The sequence below is a fragment of the Chenopodium quinoa genome, unplaced genomic scaffold, assembly GCF_001683475.1.
Source record: "Chenopodium quinoa cultivar QQ74 unplaced genomic scaffold, ASM168347v1, whole genome shotgun sequence".
Lineage (NCBI taxonomy): Eukaryota > Viridiplantae > Streptophyta > Magnoliopsida > Caryophyllales > Amaranthaceae > Chenopodium > Chenopodium quinoa.
Window position 1 is genome coordinate 7,759,596 of NW_018743955.1, and position 19,643 is coordinate 7,779,238.

The 19,643-nt window shown below is 34.4% G+C and overlaps 2 protein-coding genes across 5 annotated transcripts; both read left to right on the top strand.

The window, feature by feature from the left end:
* Nucleotides 1-883: 883 nt before the first annotated feature.
* Nucleotides 884-8,789, top strand: LOC110689398. 4 transcript variants are annotated; one of them, XM_021866183.1, is made up of 4 exons: nucleotides 884-1,080; nucleotides 6,629-6,656; nucleotides 7,891-7,987; nucleotides 8,097-8,341. In XM_021866183.1, the coding sequence occupies exons 1-4, from the start codon at nucleotides 1,004-1,006 to the stop codon at nucleotides 8,258-8,260; spliced, it is 366 nt and encodes a 121-aa protein (XP_021721875.1). In that variant the 5' UTR covers nucleotides 884-1,003; the 3' UTR covers nucleotides 8,261-8,341. The 4 variants fall into 4 exon arrangements, 2 of the variants coding, with proteins under 2 accessions (XP_021721875.1, XP_021721876.1); XR_002504904.1 differs by lacking the exon at nucleotides 8,097-8,341 and adding an exon at nucleotides 8,348-8,789 and having other exon boundaries at nucleotides 992-1,080; nucleotides 6,629-6,748; XM_021866184.1 differs by lacking the exon at nucleotides 8,097-8,341 and adding an exon at nucleotides 8,348-8,789 and having other exon boundaries at nucleotides 1,000-1,080.
* A 3,578-nt stretch (nucleotides 8,790-12,367) lies between these two features.
* Nucleotides 12,368-14,008, top strand: LOC110689400. Its single transcript, XM_021866185.1, has 2 exons — nucleotides 12,368-13,685; nucleotides 13,876-14,008. The coding sequence occupies exons 1-2, from the start codon at nucleotides 12,890-12,892 to the stop codon at nucleotides 13,908-13,910; spliced, it is 831 nt and encodes a 276-aa protein (XP_021721877.1). The 5' UTR covers nucleotides 12,368-12,889; the 3' UTR covers nucleotides 13,911-14,008.
* The last annotated feature ends 5,635 nt before the right edge of the window (nucleotides 14,009-19,643 follow it).

Consider the following 19,643-nt stretch of genomic DNA (forward strand, 5'->3'; position numbering starts at 1 on the left):
AGTTTAGCAGTTACCATTTACAGTTTCCCCCAATTTTGAGAGGAATATACAATACGGAGTACAGGGGAATGAAAAATTGAGAGAGAAAGAAAGAAAAGGAGGGAAATATGGTGAGAATTTAGTTATTGGCCCCCACATAACATCATACTTCAGTTCAAAGGAAATAGTTGTAGATGATATTGTTAAACTAAGGTCATGTTCACTTCACTTTTAAAAAAAAATATTAAGTAAAAATAATTTCAGTTTAGTAAAAATAAGTTTAGTTCATCTATATCTATACTTAGTATTTAAAAACTATAACCAAAAAATTAAGAAAGACACATGTCCCCATCCATTCTATTACACTTCTCTAACCATAGTGTCACATGTCATCTTACACTATTAATTTTTTATTACACCATTTTTTTAAAATTCTTTCATTAAACTTATACTTCATCTTTCATACACACTTCATCTCTCACCTTTAATTCAACATTTTTTAATTCTCTCTTTAATTTTAGCCCTTCCACCTTCTATTTAAGCCTCTTTTTCGATTAAAGTTCAAAATTTTTAATCATGTTTTCGATTACATATTATACCCTATAATGACTTACTGATATTTCCCCACTTATCTCTCAATACAATTTTTCCGATTACATATTATACCCTATAATGACTTACTGATATTTCCTCACTTATCTCTCAATACAATTTTATATGAATAACCCGTGCATTGTACGGGCCAGAAGACTAGTTAAAATGAATTTAAGTTCAGTAAAAATAATTTCATTTCAATAAAAATAAGTTCAGTTTAGTAAAATTCAGTTTTCTTAAAAAAAAGAATTATAATACAAAATCAGTAAAAATAATTTGAGTTTAGTAAAATTCAGTTTTGTTAAAAGAGAGTTATAATACAAAATCAGTAAAAATAATTCACTTCAGCAAAAATAATTTTGTTTCTGTAAAAATAATTTCAATTGAGCAAATATAAGATTAAGTGAACGGGCCTAATTGTAAAAAAATCATGAAAAAGATAAAACCTATTTTCTCCAAAATGGAAAGACAGCAACAACAACAAGCTCTGCTCATGCTCAGAAACAGGTCAGTTCTTTTGTTCCTTTTTCAAAATTACAAATTTCATTCTGCATAATTACATTATCATATATTGCGATGATTTTAATATTATTTATCTAAGAATTGTAGTTTATTGCAGTGATTTCCGAATATTGATATCATATGTTATAATTTGTTTAATTTTAGGTTTGATTTCAAATGACGGGGAATTTGTATTTCCCCCTTCTATTTCTGATAACCCTAATTTCAATTGGGAAGATAGCTACTTGATGATTGGGCATGAGTTAATATCAGAATTAAATATGATAGCTTTGGTATTTGTTTGCATCGATTATTTATGTTGTTGAGTTTAATATTTGAGTTGGTTGGTCTTTCTTTACAATTATTGGATTTAGGCCCCGTTTGGTTTAACGTAAAACATTTTCAATGGAAAATTAGTTTTCATGGAAAACATATTTTCAAGGAAAAACACAATTACAAATTAGTTTTTCATTGTTTGGTTGCATACAAGAAAAGTCCAAGAAAAAATAAAAAATAAGAGTGGAAATGTACGGATGAATGAGAGGGAAGTAAAAAAAGAGGTAAGGAGGAGAGAGGAAAATGTGGCTTCCCTTGTTTTTTGAAGGAAAATGTTTTCCATCATTAAAGATGAAATTTTCCACCCTTGAAAAATTGTTTTCCACTTCTTAACAAACCAAACAAAGAAAAATGGGAAAAAATGGAAAATTCATTTTCCATGAAAACCTTTTACATCAAATCAAACACGGCCTTAATATTTTAATTTATTCCTGCTTTTGAGTCAATTGTATTATTAATTCTATTATATGAATTCATAGTTTGGAGTTGTTTTCTGCATTTTTGTTGTTAATTTAACAAGCTAGTTACTGTAAGACAAGTTTGTCGGTTAGAATTAGGATGTTGATTTTAGTGTTATTCAATCCATAATTTAGATAAAGGAAGGGTGTGTTGAGCCGAGTTTCTGGTAATTGATGTAACATAAGATTCCCTAAGTACTGTGATTGTTACCTTCAAGATGCTTTGTCGTTTTAATCTCATTGTGTCTTTTGCTTTTCTTTTTACACTCGTGGAGTCGTGGGATTGAATTTAAGGATTCGCGCTATAGTGGCTAACTGGCTATTACTCTATTATTCATAGATTGGGAGGATTTTTTTGGTTAATTTTAATCCTTTCTTTGTTGCGAATATGTATCATGGCGGGTTTATTCTTGTGCATTTGTTACTTTGCTAGCTTAAAGTATGTAGGTTGAATTGGAATTTGTGTAGCATGATTGTCTAGGTTGGAATAGTCTATATTCTTTAAATGACTACTTTTTTGTTTTTAGGATAAAGGCACCATGGTAAGATAGGAAACTTTGATAAGAAATCAAGCAAATTTGACTGGAAAACTAAGGCCATGTTTAGTTTCACCTTATTTTTACTTATTCACATCAGATGAGAAAAAATATTAAATCAAATGAGAAAAAATAATTTCTAACATACTCTATTGTTTTATGTGCGGCTTTTATCGCTTAATATTAATAATTAAGAATTACATAGTTGAAATACACATTATTACGAATTTGACAGGACCTCACTTGATATTTGTTCCTTATAGGTTAGGGTACATATAAGTTCAAAGTTAAGTCAAATAAGACAATATGATCAAGTCACATCAGATCAAATTAGAAATAATAAGCCCAAATCAAATCAAACAAGCAAAAATAAGGCGAGTTTAACATGCCCTAAGTTTACATAGTTAATTTAGGCCTTGTTCAATCTGCTTGATTTTTACTAAATTTAAAGTTTGAAATTATATTTATTGATTAAACTTCTAACTGACCTTTACTTATTAAAAATTGATTATTAGGGCCTAAGTCACACACAAGCTACAGAGTAGATGAGGAGAAGGGTAGATAAGTGTTAGCATGAGAAGAGAAATGGAAAAAGTAGGGATCTCTTTGTCATATACGTAGTAATAGTGTGCAGAGTTGAAGTTTCAGGTGAGTCTAGGCAGCAAGAAAAAGGTTGTCGCCGATTGATTCTTAATCCAATATGCAACGCCTACCTTCTATATTACATTGTAATATACAAGTAGATAAATTAAACAATTTGCAATTAGTTTATTATCATACAAAAAGTCTAAGAACAATTGTTTTAAAATTCTCTCATAAATGGAATTGTTGTGTATTTGTGTGGTAAAGTCTCAATCACATATCAGAAGATCTCTTGGGCCAGAAAATCCTTATTCTTTTATTGTATGATGAAATTATCTAGTTAGTGTAGAAAATTTTAAGATTTTATGCATACAGTAGGTGGTTGAAGTACAAGCTGATTTTGGAGGTGTTTAGAAATATTTAAGATGTTACAGGCTGATGTTTTGATTGAGTTTTTCTCTGGAAGGCAGCACCTCTAGTTTTTCATATAGAAACATATGTATTTTAGATGTTGGTTTATTAAGTACTCAATATTCTTGAGTTATGAATTAAGGTAGGATACTGAGGGCTGAATCTTTTAACCTTAGGCAGCAAAGCTGACCAGATATACGGTGCTTGATTAACATTGAAGGTTGGTTATTTTTCCTTGTAGAATAGTTTGCAAAGGTGTTTTAGTTTATGAACCTTGCTTGTCTGAAGGCTTGATCTAGGTGCTGGAAAGTAGCTCGAGAGCTATACTTTCTTAGTAATTTAGTGGTTTTATCGGATGTATTTATGAGTTTTGCTGTTTAACACCTTTCGTTGGCAATCATTATTTCTTGAAAGAAACTGGATCATGTTTGTGGTCACTGGCTAGAAGCAAAGCATTTTATGCATCCATGTTGAACTTATAAGGTTATCGCTGAACCCCAGCTGTGATTTGTGGGAAGAGTGGAAGACTTGTAGTTTATTGATCCATGATTGGTTTATATGTAAGACAGTTGTAGTGGACTTGTAACTTTCCGTAAATTGTTTAAGTTTGGCCTAATCCATGATACTTTTTGGGTGCCGGTGGACCTTCAGACTACAGGCCCAACAAGTTGACAAGTTATGGCTACTTGGATGCCCAAATTTAGCTGAAAAATTCTAAATAGTAGGTGTTGGACCTAAAAGTCTCATTTACGTTGGGCCTATGCTGATTTTCTTTCACTGGATGCACTTTAATCATCAAATATTTTTTGAATAAACCCAATCCTTCTGAGTATTATACCAGTCTAAAGTAAAAATTTAACTCTGACATTCTTGATGTATCCAGTTTGAGTTTGTCCATGAGCTGCTAGAATGATTGTGGTTCTAAATTTTGTGTATAGATGTGAAGTGTAGTCACATATAGAAATAAGCTCTTACTACTTGCTCTTATATGTGCTTTTCATTGACCTATCAAATGATTACTTTCAGTGACAAATTTCTAGACTAAGCCATCGTGTCGTAACTCTTATGCCAAATTGGTTTATTATGTCTGATGTAACATTTATGGTGTTGGGAAGAGTAAGTTATTTATAAATGTCTAAAATAGCCAACTGCATCCTTTTCTTAATTAAGGGGGCCTAAATCATGGAACTACCTAAGTATTCAACTTCTTTGTTTTATTGTAGACAGTACATGTTACTGCAGTCACTCTTTTGGTTTAATCTTGATTGGCCAGTCGGCCAGTGTCTTGATTGACCCACACAGAAAAGGATCTACAGTAACCAACTTCATTACCACTAATTTCTTTGTTTCCCTGTTACGTGGTTGCTGTGCTGGTAGTGTCTTTGTCAATGTTATCTTAATTTAGTTGCATGATAACAGTTTTCCCATTAGTATTGTAAAACTACATCTTCTAGCTCTCTGCTGTTGCCTGTAGCGGCAATTATTTCCCTCCTCATCACTTTTTGTCTTGCAACTCTTTTTAAAAGGTAATATGGCTCTCTGTGTAGGTGGTACATCTTGAACCACTTAACATTCTTTCAGCTCCCAACCATCTAATTTTCTATGTTTATTTAGTTAGGCTTTGCCAACTTCAACCAATCTATTGTTAAATTACCTAGCAAAAATGGAACTTAAAATACAGAAAAGGTTAAGTAGAAGAGAAGTGCACAAGCACTTGCTTTCCAAACAAAACTCGTGGAAAGGGTCTCATAATTGCTTGATAAATTATTGTTTTTCAAATAGGCCAATTGTTTCTCAAGTAGCAGTTAGGTTGCTTCATTTGTGATGGTGATGCTAATGATAGAACTTTGAGTCCTTATCTCCTTTTATCAATTGTGTAAATTAATATGGTCCTTGGAATTCATGGGTGCACTGAAAGTAACATACTTCACTGTACCCTTGAAGTTCCAGTGGACTATCCCACTTGGAAATTTGAAGCATAGAGCAGAAATTCGAAACCTACATAAAAACATAGAAGAATATGCCAACACCTGGCTGCGGCTTAGTTACCTATAAAGGGTGGCAAGAGATCATTCAAGGTGCTATAACAATTAACTGAATTGTTGTTCCTGAGTTTAGGAATACTTTACAAACTATTCCTTCAAACTTTTGTCTTGTTGCAAATGAAACTATGCTCAGTGACTTACTGTTTACTATTAATTGAATTAAAGTAATAGTTGACTTATCTTGATAACAATTTATATCATAATCAAAGCTACTGGTTGATTTAGAAATATTCTTTATTATGGTATCCTTGCTTCATACTAAGGTGAAATTGACATTGTCATGGTGGGAGGTCAAATAAAGATAGTTTGACATATTGGCCCAAGACCTGGTAATCTTTGTCATATGATGGGAAAAAAAAAAAATTAAAATTGTTTTCTTATTCCCACTATTTGTTCACAACCTAATCCCAACTGTTGCTTAATCTAAGCAAAAAGAGTATGTTATCTCTTGTTTTAACACTTTTTGAACCCTAAAACCAACTAGCTAAATCAGCTTGAATGGGAGAGTTCTGGTGCTCTATTTGACCACAGTAACTTATTAGTTCTAGTTTGCAAGAATTTTGTTTTTGGCAAGATTCGGAAGGACACTATACAGCCAGGAGTATGGGGCATGTCACAGAACCTGAAAATGACAATATACGGAAGTAAGAAATTCAAACATGTGTCTGAGATGGGTCAATGATTGCTTGTGGAGTGTAGGACATGCCTTTTTCTTTAAGTTTTTGTGCTACTTGAATTATGACAGAGGAACTAGTGGCAAAAGCTTTCAAATTATTCCAGAAGGTGAAGAGTTTCTGATACATCCTCAAGCACAAAAGTATCTAAGAGTGAGTGTATAAACTGCAGTTGCTCTCTAAGACCTGTTAGTCCATAATTTGAGACTAATGTTATGAAACGCGGTCTTTATAATATTTAGGCTCTGAAAATATTGAGCTTTTCAAATTGATGTGGCCAGAAATATTTGCACAAGGATAATTATTACATTTACTCCATTGGCTGGACAGATTGCACCTGTGATTCAGTATTGTTATCATTGTTTTGATTCAGGTGGTCAACTTCATTGGTTTTAGCTGTGTAAACTGTAAAATATCTTTTGCTTGATAGTTGTGTTGTGTGGACCTTTTGAATAGATATTTGTAATTTTAATGTTGTGACTGACAGAAGTTTTGGTTATCTGTTTCTGCAGGCGATACTCTGATAGCCTGATACATCAGGTAAAAAAGTCATTTGGATCTCAGGGTATAATACCCCTTTTCATGCTTCAGTATTGTGGTTTTTTGCTATGAATCCTCTTTAACCTTTTATGGTAAGTATCAATTCATTTACTTCTTTTCCATTCTTGTTAGCTCAGATATGTATCTGTTGTCTGAAAAAAGTTTAGTGTGCCTAATTAGTGATTTTCCTTGGAATTCATGTGTGCACTTGGTAGAATCTTAAAATTTTCTGTAGTTGGTCTCTTATTAATGTTATTATTGGATTATTGATGCATACTGTGAGAGTGTGAGTGTAGTGGACAAGGTAATGGTGGGGTCATGATATGAAAAAAAGAATTTAACTTTACACTAATGGCATTTCATTTTATAGGATATGACCTGACCCTTCAAGGTTGAAGCCATTATTACCGTTAATACTGTGCTGATGTGTGCTACAGCTATTGGCATTGTTACTTAAGACGATTTGCTAATGAACTCTCTTTACGTTTTAGGAACATGAACATCTCCTACCTGTTCTATTCTAGATGTATTCTGTAAAAAATTTCATGAAATGTCGTGTATCGCACTGATGGCTAACGGTGTGCTTGTTTGGCACTTGTGCTTTATCTGTTGATTTTAAAGCTCTTGGTCATGCTTTATCGGCGGCCTTGTGAAAGCCTGCCTAATAACTAATTACAAGTATTTAATTATTTAGAATCAGTTAATTAAATAACTAATGTCATATCGGATTTCGTTTATCCAAATAAAGATGTCGAATGAAATTAGTTGAGTACTTAGATGGAACTACCACCAGATTTATTTGCTGAATAGATATACAAATTCTGAATATAATACTAATACCATAGTACTCATTTGATAATGCATTTTATCCACCTCAATGTCCATATTCTAAAATATTGGGCCCGTCAATATCAGTTAATTTATTTGTAATCTCTCTTTTATTTTCTGCATTTTCTATTTGATTACTCTTGACCTTGGTGAAGCATGCTAAAATGCTCACAGGAACTTTTGATGTGTCTGCGCAATGAACTTGTCTACGCGTAATTTCTTAATGACTTAATTAGATTCGTAACCTGAGATCCTTGGGGGTAAAATATACTTGATCACTTGCAGGAAAATGTGAGTTTTTCCTAATATAGGCACTAGTTGCAACTGTTTCTATATATAATTTCTTGATGACATAGATCAGAAAACTTTCTTAACAGAAATTGTGTTTGTTTCCTGAACTATGCAGTATATGCAACTGTATCAGACCCACTACCTGGTGAAAATTTGGAGCAGCCAATCCTGTGGGGTCTTCATGGTCTCGCATTGCAGCTATCGCCTTTTTGGTGAGTCATATTGCAATATAATTAAATGGATTATGGACCACTTAGTGTCTAATTATCTTTCTTAAACTATCTTTGTGGTTTGGATTATGCTAATGGATCGTGGATTAAGATAAAGATACGGCATTCCAGTCATATGAAGAATTACATTATTACCCATTTGCTTCTGTTTCCCCCCCTGGTTTTAACTGGAAAGTTGTTGGAAACACCCCTGTTGCAGAATTGGAATTTTCTGATAGAAAAATAACTGTTGTTTTCAATGGAAAGATGACATAGATAGTAAAAGTGATAGTCAAACAACAATGGAGGATTTATTTTATTTTATTCTATTTTATTTATTTATTTATTTTTAATTAATTTCAGGGGCTGGATTGAATGTATACAACTACAACAAAGCCTTAGTCTCAAAAGATTGGGTTCGGCTACATAAATTGTCATAAGAAACCGCCCGAGAAGAAAAAAAGAGCATATAACAAAATAATTGGCTGAATTGAATGTATATACTTTTATAAGTTTATTTAATTCATGTACAAGTGTAGTGTAATTTTGTACTGAGAGCTGACATTTGGTTAGCTCTTTGTTTCAAGAAGGGTCATATGATCCCTATCAAGTTTTTTGTGGTTAAATCCACTTAAGTCAAAAAGGGCCCATTGAATTGCTTGCAGATTTAGTCTTTAATTACTAGTATTTGTATTATCTACCAGCTTCATGGGGCTGCTTCAACAATTTAATTTGCCATTAATTTCATGTAGTTGTATTAACTTTTGCTCGTTTTATTGTAAATTACACGATCCCTTATCTAATAGACCACATTTGTATTTTTGTAATTTTTTAGAGTCGTGGTTGACAAATTCAAAAAAAATATATAGAATTTTGTCTTGTTGACAAAAGTACATGCTGTAAATGAGAACATAAAAGTAAACTGTATAATCTACTTGCTAATTTGCTATGAATTTCATTACTTGTCTTCTTCATTTCCGGATAGCAATTGCCACCACATTTTCAATGAGATCCGAATTGGGACATTGTAAGTGAAAAATGGAGCAATGTAAAGTTTTATCATGAGAACGTCGGACCAATGCATTTATCACGCCCCAACTTCATATAGCATATGTATCGTGAACAATCCAACAACACAAATTCTTATATGTGGCTGACCACTGTTGCCAACCATTAATTAGGTTACTCCGTTAGAGTAAAAGGAGTTACTTGGTCAGTTTTAAAGAGGTTACTTTGTCAGTGTTATAGGGTTACTCGATCAGTGTTTCATAGGGGTTACTCGTTCAGTGTTATAAGGGTTAAATAATTTGGCAAGATGGTTCATACACTCCTCGACCCTTGAAGAGCAACTTAAATGTGTATATTTCGAGTCATCTATTTCTAATGTACAAGTGTATTAGGTTTTTTTTTTGAGAACTACTACTGTATTAGTTGGTGTAGCACATACATACTATAATTAATTAATTAGTGAAGAATGCATCATACAGCCAAACTATCTTTAGAATAATAGAGAATAAACGATTGGTATCAAATAGTTCTTGGTCCCCTGCCCAAAATCTCATATAATGGAAACCTTATACTACATACACGTTACGCAAATTATGAAACTATACACTAATAAATCACTAGTTAAAATTTTATTAGTGGAGAATAATGTATTTAATGTTTCCTACGTCATGTTCACTAATCAAAAAAGGTGTTGGCTAATATTTGCTCTAAAACACTTGCTTAAACCAAACAATTTATTCCCCACCACATGCCTATCTACCTTTTTAATTGCACTTACATCATTAGATCAACAATGAAATAGAATTATCAAAATCATTTATATTTATTTCTTCCTTGTTTTTTTAAGTAGTTTATATTAGTAAATGGTCTCCCCTTTGTAAAAGATAATATATTAAAAAAAAATGTATTGTAAAATGATCGAACTTTGTATAATGTTTTTGGTGTGTAAAGACTAGAGAGAGCTTCAAAAGGTGAATGATGTAGACTTAATTTGATCATAAGTCTCATGCAAAACCCTAACTGTACGTATTATATAAACTTATAATTGTATGAAGTTGGTTAAGATGAGCTTACATAAGTTCATTTTAGCTTTTGAGTTCAGTTCAATTCAATGCACTTTAATTTTATTCAATTTGTTTTGTTTAATCACTATGTATCATTTAGGTATGTATTTCTTCTATACTCTAAATAATACCACAACCTTAATGATGATAATTGTAGCCCTTATTATAGCACTATTAAAGATTATACTAAACCATAATACTAGCTACTCTTCAATCTTTATATAAGATTCTTGCATGGAAGGTTTTGACCTAATTATTAATAATAATCAAGGTGTGGAAAATACTATATATTACAACTTAGGGTTTATAGTTTGATTGTTGTATGTATCACCTCTTAGATCATCCCTTTTCATTTTATAATATAAATAAGTAATTATTTTATAACCCATTTGCTTAGTGGTGAGCTTATAGTATTATCTATATATTGTGGTACAGTACAATTTACAGATCAAGCAAGTTAATAAGTAATTGTATATTATTAGAAACATTAATGTTCCTCAAAACTAATAAATTAGTATAAAAAAATTGATTTAATTTACAACTCATTTGCACATACTACTGACCTACTGTGTATTGTGGTGAGCAACTCTCATATACTTTTTATCAAAGATTCTGAAAATTCTTTGGTTGGCAAGGGTAAAGCTAGTGTATATTCTGTAAGCTAAGACTCTTGAAAGAATCTTTACACGTGAAAAATTCCCACGACAAATCTAAATACTCTCGTCCCTTTAATTTGACGATGTATTAAAATACCTTAATCGTATTAGCTGTATAATTTTTTTTAATGAATAGATAAATATATTAAGGAAATTTTGCGAATAACTATCATTTAAATAACCACTTCTGAGAACAACTACCATTTAAAATTTTCATTTAAAAAGAATACCACAAAAACACAAAAAGTTTGAGTAGCACTACCACATTTATTGTTTCCGACAAGAATCTCCGTTTTTGGGGCATATTTTATAAAATTTCCCTCAAAAAACCCAAATTAAATGATAATATTGCACTACATTAACCCTTAATTGGATTATAGACTTCAATTGCCCCAAATCCCCTAATTTCGTAAAGCTCTTAATTCAATTTTTTGACCATAAACCCTAATTCTAAGATTTAATTGAGAAATTAAATAAACTATAATGCAAAATTAAAGATAATTGACCTATAATTGTGTTTTACTATCGAAATATCTTGTTTTCTATACCACAATTGATTGAAATTTTATAAACTAGGCTTTCTCAACCGGAAATTCTTCCCGGAAAATAAAACGTGGTAGTGCTACTCAAAGTTTTTTGTGACTTTGTGATAGTTTTTTTAAAAGAAAATTTTAAATGGTAGTTGTTCTCAAAAGTGATCATTTAAAAGGTAGTTGTTGGTAAAATTTCCATATATTAATGACTAAAATTATATACCGTGCACTTAGAATTGATAAAATGACGAGATTATTATGAGCATACACTACATTAAGTAGTTGTTGGCAAAATTTTCATATATTAATGACTAAAATTATATACCGTGCACTTAGAATTGATAAAATGATGAGATTATTATGAGCATACACTACATTAATGATCTAATTTAACCGCGTCCCATAATAGTAATATTGTACATTGCCAAACCTCCTTAGGCATACCTCTATATCCTAATTGTGGGTATGTTTCATGTGCACGTACACCGCAAACACCCTAATCGTGCACAAAACTTATAGGTACATGCGTCATAAATCCACATATATAATATAATAATGTGTAATATGTATAGGATTATAGGGTTTACGTCAAACAATCATCTTGTTAACTCCTAAACGGAGTTTCCTTAGATACTAGTGTGCCATGAAGCTTATGAATTTTATTTTTTATTTTTAATCTTTTTATTCACAAAGAATTAGAGAATAATTTTAACTAGTATATGTATGCCAAAATTAACATACTATAATCAAGGGCCATAATTGGTGTCAAAAATAGATTTCTTTTAACAAATGATGAGTTTGAAGAATGCTTTAGATTAAAGACCTTATCTTTCTCCTTTTTTTTTTTCTTTTTTTGTTTGACGGACTTTTCCTCCCTTTTTATTGCATAATTTAGCTTTTTGGAAACAAGTCAAAATGAGTACTTTGGGAGGTTATAATCAATTTCACTCCAATGAAAGAAAGGTTTTTTTTTTTTTTGAAAAAAAAAAATAAAATTATTGGTGCAAGTCTCCAATTTGCATAAGGACAAAGAATATCCAAGCCATTAGTGTTGATGATTGTATAGTATTCCCCAGGTTGTATATTATTTCCCAAGATAGCATTTACCTAGAAACTATCGTATATATACTCTGCCAAGCAATGAGAATGGCAAGGGATTACTTTCTTACATGGTATCAGGCTAACATCGAATCCTCTGCCTTCCCTCTGTCTCTTCTTCTTCTCTTCTTCTTCTTCCTCCAATCAGCCGCCATGTCCTCTGACCCACCAAAAGCTCCGGCTTTCCATCCCGCTATCGCTGTCAACAATATCAAAAGTCTCATACCTATAACCTTGGAGATGAGCAAAACTCCATTATACTCTTCTTGAGCAGAGCTCTTCAAAGTCCACGTCCGTGCTTACGACCTTATTCACCACATAATCCCACCAGAGGAACCCAACACCACCGCTGATGCCGCAATCTGGGCTCGCCTAGATGCACTTGTCCTTCAATGGATATATGGCACTATCTCTCGTGACCTCCTCACCACCATTCTCGAACCAAACTCCACAGCACAGCAAGCATGGGATCGCTTGCGTGACATTTTCCAGGACAACAAGAGTACACGAGCTGTGCAATTGGAAGGTCAATTTTCAAGCCTTGAGATGAAAAACTTCTCTGACGTCTCTGCCTACTGTCAAAACGTCAAAATGGTGGCCGATCAACTAGAAAACGTTCATGCTCCGGTATCAAATGAACGCCTCGTCCTCACTCTTATTCGAGGCCTCCCAAAATCCTTTGATGGAGTTGCTGCAATTTTACAACAAACCGACCCTCTCCCCTCTTTTCACAAGGCACGTTCTATGCTCGTTCTTGAGGAATCCCGCCTCGCTCACCAAGCAGCCTCCGAATCAATCGCCGCCGGCACAGCCCTACTCACCGCCGGAAGCGAACCTGATACTTACCTTGATGAAGCACACTCTTCTCACGATGCTTCACGCACTCACCATCGCCAAAACAGAGGAAGCAACAACCGCGGCGGTCGCAACCGTGGTGGTGGTGGTCGCGGCAGGGGCCGCCACAACAACAACCACAGCCAGCACCGTGGAGGAACCAACGGTGGCAACCAGCAGCAGCAGGGCTACCGCAATCAACAGTGGCAACCTTGGGGTCCTTGGGCTCCAGGGCCTCAATATCCAAACCCCTGGGCCCAACAGCAGCCACAATGGCCCATTCCCCCTTGCCCATACCCCACCTCATGGCCACGCTCCTCTGGGCCTCGTCAGCAAGGGATTCTCGGCCCACGACCTCAACAACAAGCATTCTCATCCCAAGCACCATCAACAGTCAATTATGCGCCTACCGATATCGATGCCGCATTGCATACTCTCTCCCTCACACCACCGGATGATGGATGGTACATGAACACCGGGGCCACTTCCCACATGACATCTCACCAAGGTACTCTCTCGTCTTATTTTAATTTGAGCACTCAACGCAATATTATTGTTGGTAATGGGCATGGTATTCCTTTTCCCTTAATGATGTTCTTCATGCCCCCAAATTAATCAAAAATCTGATTTCGGTTAGAAAATTCACTAGTGACAATTGGGTTTCTATTGAGTTTGACCCGTTTGGTTTTTCTGTGAAGGACCTTTCGACGGGGACAACTCTTATGCGATGTGATAGCTCCGGCGACCTCTATCCCCTCACCACCGCAATCTCTCAAGCTCCATCAACTTTTGCTGCCCTATCCTCCTCCCTTTGGCATGATAGACTAGGTCACCCCGGCATAAATATTTTGCATTCTCTAAAGGGCAATAATTTTGTGGATTGTAATAAGATTTCTACTGCTAGTATTTGTGCTTCTTGTCCTCTTGGAAAGCATGTCAAACTCCCCTTTTCCCCTTCCCTTTCAAGTACTTGTATGCCATTTGACATTATCCATAGTGACCTTTGGACAACACCTAAAATGAGCTCGGCCGGACATCTTTATTATGTATTATTTTTGGATGATTTTAGTAATTTTTTGTGGACTTTCCCCATATGCAAAAAATCTCAAGTTCACTCCTATTTTCTCCAATTTCATACTTATGCTAAAACTCAATTTGAAAGAGGTGTTAAATGTTTTCAATGTGACAATGGTAAAGAATATGATAATGGCCCATTTCGACTCTTTTGTGAACAAAATGGCATGGTCTTTCACTTCTCTTGTCCTCACACTTCTTCTCAAAATGGTAAGGCGGAAAGAAAAATTCGCACCATCAATAACATGGTTCGTACCCTTCTAGCTCACTCCTCCATGCCTCCCTCCTTTTGGCACCATGCTCTACAAATGGCCACATATTTACACAACATCCTACCATCAAAAACCATTGGTCTCAACTCTCCCACACAAATTCTCTACCAAAAAGATCCATCATACTCACACCTTCGTGTCTTCGGTTGTCTTTGTTACCCTCTTTTCCCCTCTACATCCATCAATAAACTACAACCCTGTTCCACTCCATGTGTCTTTTTAGGGTACCCCGCCAATCATAGAGGATACAAATGCTATGACATGTCCACCAACAAAATCTTCGTCTCCCGTCATGTCCTATTTGATGAGTCTCAATTCCCTTTCTCAAAAGTCCATACTCCAACTGCCACCACCTATGAATTCTTGGACCATGGCATTTCTCCAACATTACTGCAACAATTATGCTCCCAGCCTTCCTCTACGGGCCAGCCCACTCCCACGGCCCAAACCGTGACCCCTCCCACACAAACCCACTATCCCACTACTCCTCCCTCTCCCACACGCCTCCCTTATCCTTCTCCAAATGAAGCCCAGCCCACTTCTCCCATCATTGCCGCCACAATTCCAAACCCACGGCCCACTTACACAAATCAGCCCACACCACAAATAAATCCACCAACTTCTCCTCAAATGGCTACAAGGAGCTCCCACAGGATATTTAAACCAAAGCGTTTATTTAATCTCCATACTTCTATCACACCCTCTCCTCTTCCCCGTAACCCCATTAAAGCACTTGATGACACTAATTGGAAAAATGCCATGCTTGAGGAATACACTGCTCTAATTAAAAATAAGACGTGGGAGTTGGTCCCCCGTCCTCTTGATGCAAATATTATTCCTTGTATGTGGCTTTATCGCCACAAGAAAGATGCTAACGGTGTTTTTGAGAGGCACAAAGCCCGACTTGTTGTTAATGGCAGGAACCAACAGGTTGGAGTTGACTGTGATGAAACTTTTAGTCCGGTGGTCAAACCGGCAACCATTCGCACCGTCCTTAGCATTTCCCTCTCCAAATCATGGTCCATTCATCAAATGGACGTCAAAAATGCATTCTTGAATGGTGATATTGAAGAGACCGTCTACATGCATCAACCACCCGGTTTTCGTGATAAAAATAAACCGGGTCATGTTTGCCTCCTCAACAAGGCCCTCTATGGTCTCAAGCAAGCTCCACGGGCATGGTACCACTGATTTGCTACTTTTGTGTCAATTCTTGGGTTCATTCATAGCAAATCCGACCACTCTCTATTTATCTATAGTCATGGAAAACAGGTTGCATACATCCTTCTCTATGTTGATGACATCATCCTCACAGCTTCCTCCGACACTCTCCGCAAGTCTATAATGGGTAAATTAAATTCGGAGTTTGCAATGAAGGACCTCGGCAATCTCAGCTCCTTTCTTGGTATTTCGGTCACTCACCATTGCACCGGCTTATTTTTATCTCAACAAGCTTATGCTAAAGACAGCATAGCTCGAGCCAATATGTCTTCCTGCAAACCCTCTTCCACCCCGGTCGACACCAAGGCTAAGCTAAGTGCAACTTCCGGTCCACCCACCGAGGACCCAACTCTTTATCGTAGTTTGGCAGGAGCTTTACAATACTTAACCTTCACCCGCCCCGATATTTCCTATGCAGTCCAACAAGTGTGCCTCTTCATGCATGACCCACGCAAGGAACATATGCAAGCCCTTCTCCACATTTTGAGATACATACAAGGCACTTTGCAGCTCGGCCTACACTTGTACCCCTCTTCTCTCTCGGGGCTGCTGTCCTACACCGACGCCGACTGGGGTGGCTGCCCGGATACAAGGCGCTCCACCTCAGGCTATTGCGTCTTCCTTGGCGACAATTTAATCTCGTGGTCAGCAAAACGACAGCCCATATTGTCACGTTCAAGTTCCGAAGCCGAATATCGAGGGGTAGCCAACGTTGTGCCGAGTCTTGCTGGCTCCGTAACCTCCTTCTTGAACTTCGATGCCCCATCAAGAAAGCCACGGTGGTCTATGGTGATAATGTGAGTGCGGTTTATCTCACCGGCAATCCCGTTCAACACCAACGCACTAAACACATTGAAAGGGATATCCACTTCGTTCGTGAAAAAGTAACTCGGGGTCAAGTCCGCGTCTTTCACATTCCCTCTCGTTACCAAGTCGCTGATATTTTCACCAAAGGGCTGCCACAGATTCTATTCGAAGACTTTCGTGATAGCCTCAGCGTTCGATTACCTCCCGCTACGACTATGGGGGTGTATTAGATACAATGTATATTTTAGATACAATGCATACATTATTCCCTATGTTGCTACATTGATGATTGTATAGTTTTCCCCAGGTTGTATATTATTTCCCAAGATAGCATTTACCTAGAAACTATCGTATATATACTCTGCCAAGCAATGAGAATGGCAAGGGATTACTTTCTTACAAGTGTCTTAATAAGATAAATATATAGTGGGATCAATGATTATCAAGAAATGTGAAAATATCTTATGAGACATTTTTACAATAACTTATTAATGTAAAACTAAGGTAATTTTTACTATATTTTAGGAGTGAATTAATTAAAAATAATATAATTTTTTCGAATCATAGTGTCTTGACTTAAATGATGCAACTCACACAAGAATGCCTTGTTCTTACATCTTTACAAAAAAAACTTATTTTTTCCCTCATTAAGTCTTTGATTATTACTGTACATTTATATTGTCCTTTAAGGCTTTATATAACTTTCTTTTATTTCTTACCTTTATCAAATCAATACCAAATTATTGTGCACATACAATGTATCATGCCATTTATCATGCATATATACTTTATTCTATGAGTTTTATATGATTAAGTTAAGCACTTTTCTAAAACAATTACATGGTATTGTTTTTAAGGGACAATTACATGGTATTAGTATCACGTGAGAGATTATATACATTAAATAACAATAAAAATATAGTACCTCTAATAAAGGCTATAGTATGTACATTTTCGCCAAACAAATTTTTTAGTAATCAAATTATTAATTCTTGCAATTATATATATTTTCCATTTGTTGATTAGAGCAATTGTTCTAAAGAGCTTTAAAACCGAGTACATACGAATTAGTCATAACTCGATCATAAAGCATATTGTGACAATATTCGTATGAATTTAGTGGATAAAATTCTTTCTATTATTATATGAGTGACCAAAATAGACTCAATTGATTATATAATAATGTTGATAATTTGGTAAAAGGCAATTACATGTGGCGAGTTGATCATGTGTGGTGAGTACCTTGGTAATATGAAGTAATCCCAAATTGGAGAAAGAGAAAATAAATAAAGTATCACGTCGTAAGATTGAGAAATTAATTACTTTACTTCTACTATCATTAGACCTATTGGTTTTAGCATGGTACATCACCTAATCGATAAGTATAGTAAAATCAAGTACGTATATCTTTGTCAATGTTTTCTCATTTTATGTTTAAACACGGTACGTACGTAATTTATTTTCTAAGTTTCGAATAATCAAAACACCAAACCTACTACCCTTCTATTATTCATAACACCCATAAAGGAGATCGATCGAGCTAGTGCAATGGTGCAACTTGATAAAGAAGAGACATAAGAATGATTAAATAGTTGATGAATTGAACTATACATCTCACAAAGCTTAGACTTAATCTTTGAAATTGCTGTCTCATCCTCCACTTTGTATTGTTTCATAAGAATAATATTCTTTCCTAGGGATATTCTTTCTAAAGATACCAAATTCCTTAGTTATATGCTAAACCATAAATTTGCATAATGTTACACTATACTATGATTGTGTCATGCTCTATCTATCGGGTCCTTATCTCATGATTACAAATCTTATAACAATTTGGCTAATTTACTGTTTTCGTTAGTAGATTAGACAAATGATTATAATGTTCAACTATTATATAATTAAGTAATCCACTGTCATGCATATATAATTATAGTATATCTTTTTTTGAATAGCATATAATCATAGTATCTAATATACTATGTCACGTTTTATAAATCCAATCAATAGTTTGTTATGATACTACATATGTACATGTATGTGTCTATGCGGAATGTTGTGTTGACCTTTACGACTTGTTTGGTAATTGGTATACGATAATGATAACGGGTTAAATGTATGTCACTATGCATGAGAAGTCCATGATATGTATATATAGGGTGATATTAATTAGTGAACATACAATAATGTTTGTTTACAAACTCAAATAGACTCAATTCCTCCTATAGTAAGTTGTGATTTTATATGATTGTTTCATAACTAGATGATCTTACATGCACGCATGTATATGATTGTTTTATAACTTATTTACGTTTTTTATTTGGAATGAAGTTTTTTTTTAAAAAAAATAATTATTGTTTACATAGGATCGGTTTGAAGTTAGTTATTGTACAAGAAATTAATTATATAGAATTAATATTAATTTTAGTACGTGCTCTTTGATTTATAACTATGGTATATATCCAATAATAATTAAACTATATATTCAAGTAATACAATCATTTTATTCATATAGCTAAATGCTTTTTGTTTACGTTAAGGAAACCTTGGGCCGAAAATGATACCTAGTTGGTAGGAGATTTTATCCATAAAATCTTATTTATTTTAAGTAAAGATCCATCGACTAACCTAATGACCTCTTAATTAATCAATTAAGTTTTTCTCAAAATAAAAAAAAAATATAAGGTTAGGCTTTACCTTTATTCTAACATTTTTATAATCTAAATTATCAAGAAAATTGCATGATATCAAAGTGGAGTTAGCTTTCCTTTTTTAACCTTTTAAAAAATAAATTGGCATGATACGCATCTATATTAATATAGTATTATATTATAGAGGGTGGGACAAATAACCTCACAAATGTAACGGATGAAGGCAGCCTCTAATTTTTCTTTTTAGAAGACCAATTATGAATCGATTAATAATTGTAAGATGGATTATCTAACAATGATTGATGCAATTAAAGGTAACACAAATTAATTGTTTTCATTGTTTTTCTATAAAGGGAGTAGCACTAAATGGATATGTATTGGTTTAATATATATTTTTTTAATTAAAACACATTTATCTTGTTTTTAAATATCGGTACAAAAAGT

Coding starts and splice junctions, on each gene's coding strand:
- LOC110689398 (XM_021866183.1), top strand. CDS start 1,004: ATGAAAAAGATAAAACCTATTTTCTCCAAAATGGAAAGACAGCAACAA. Junction 1,081..6,628: donor CTGCTCATGCTCAGAAACAG/GTCAGTTCTTTT, acceptor CTGTTTCTGCAG/GCGATACTCTGATAGCCTGA. Junction 6,657..7,890: donor CTGATAGCCTGATACATCAG/GTAAAAAAGTCA, acceptor TGAACTATGCAG/TATATGCAACTGTATCAGAC.
- LOC110689400 (XM_021866185.1), top strand. CDS start 12,890: ATGAAAAACTTCTCTGACGTCTCTGCCTACTGTCAAAACGTCAAAATG. Junction 13,686..13,875: donor CCACATGACATCTCACCAAG/GTACTCTCTCGT, acceptor TTTTCTGTGAAG/GACCTTTCGACGGGGACAAC.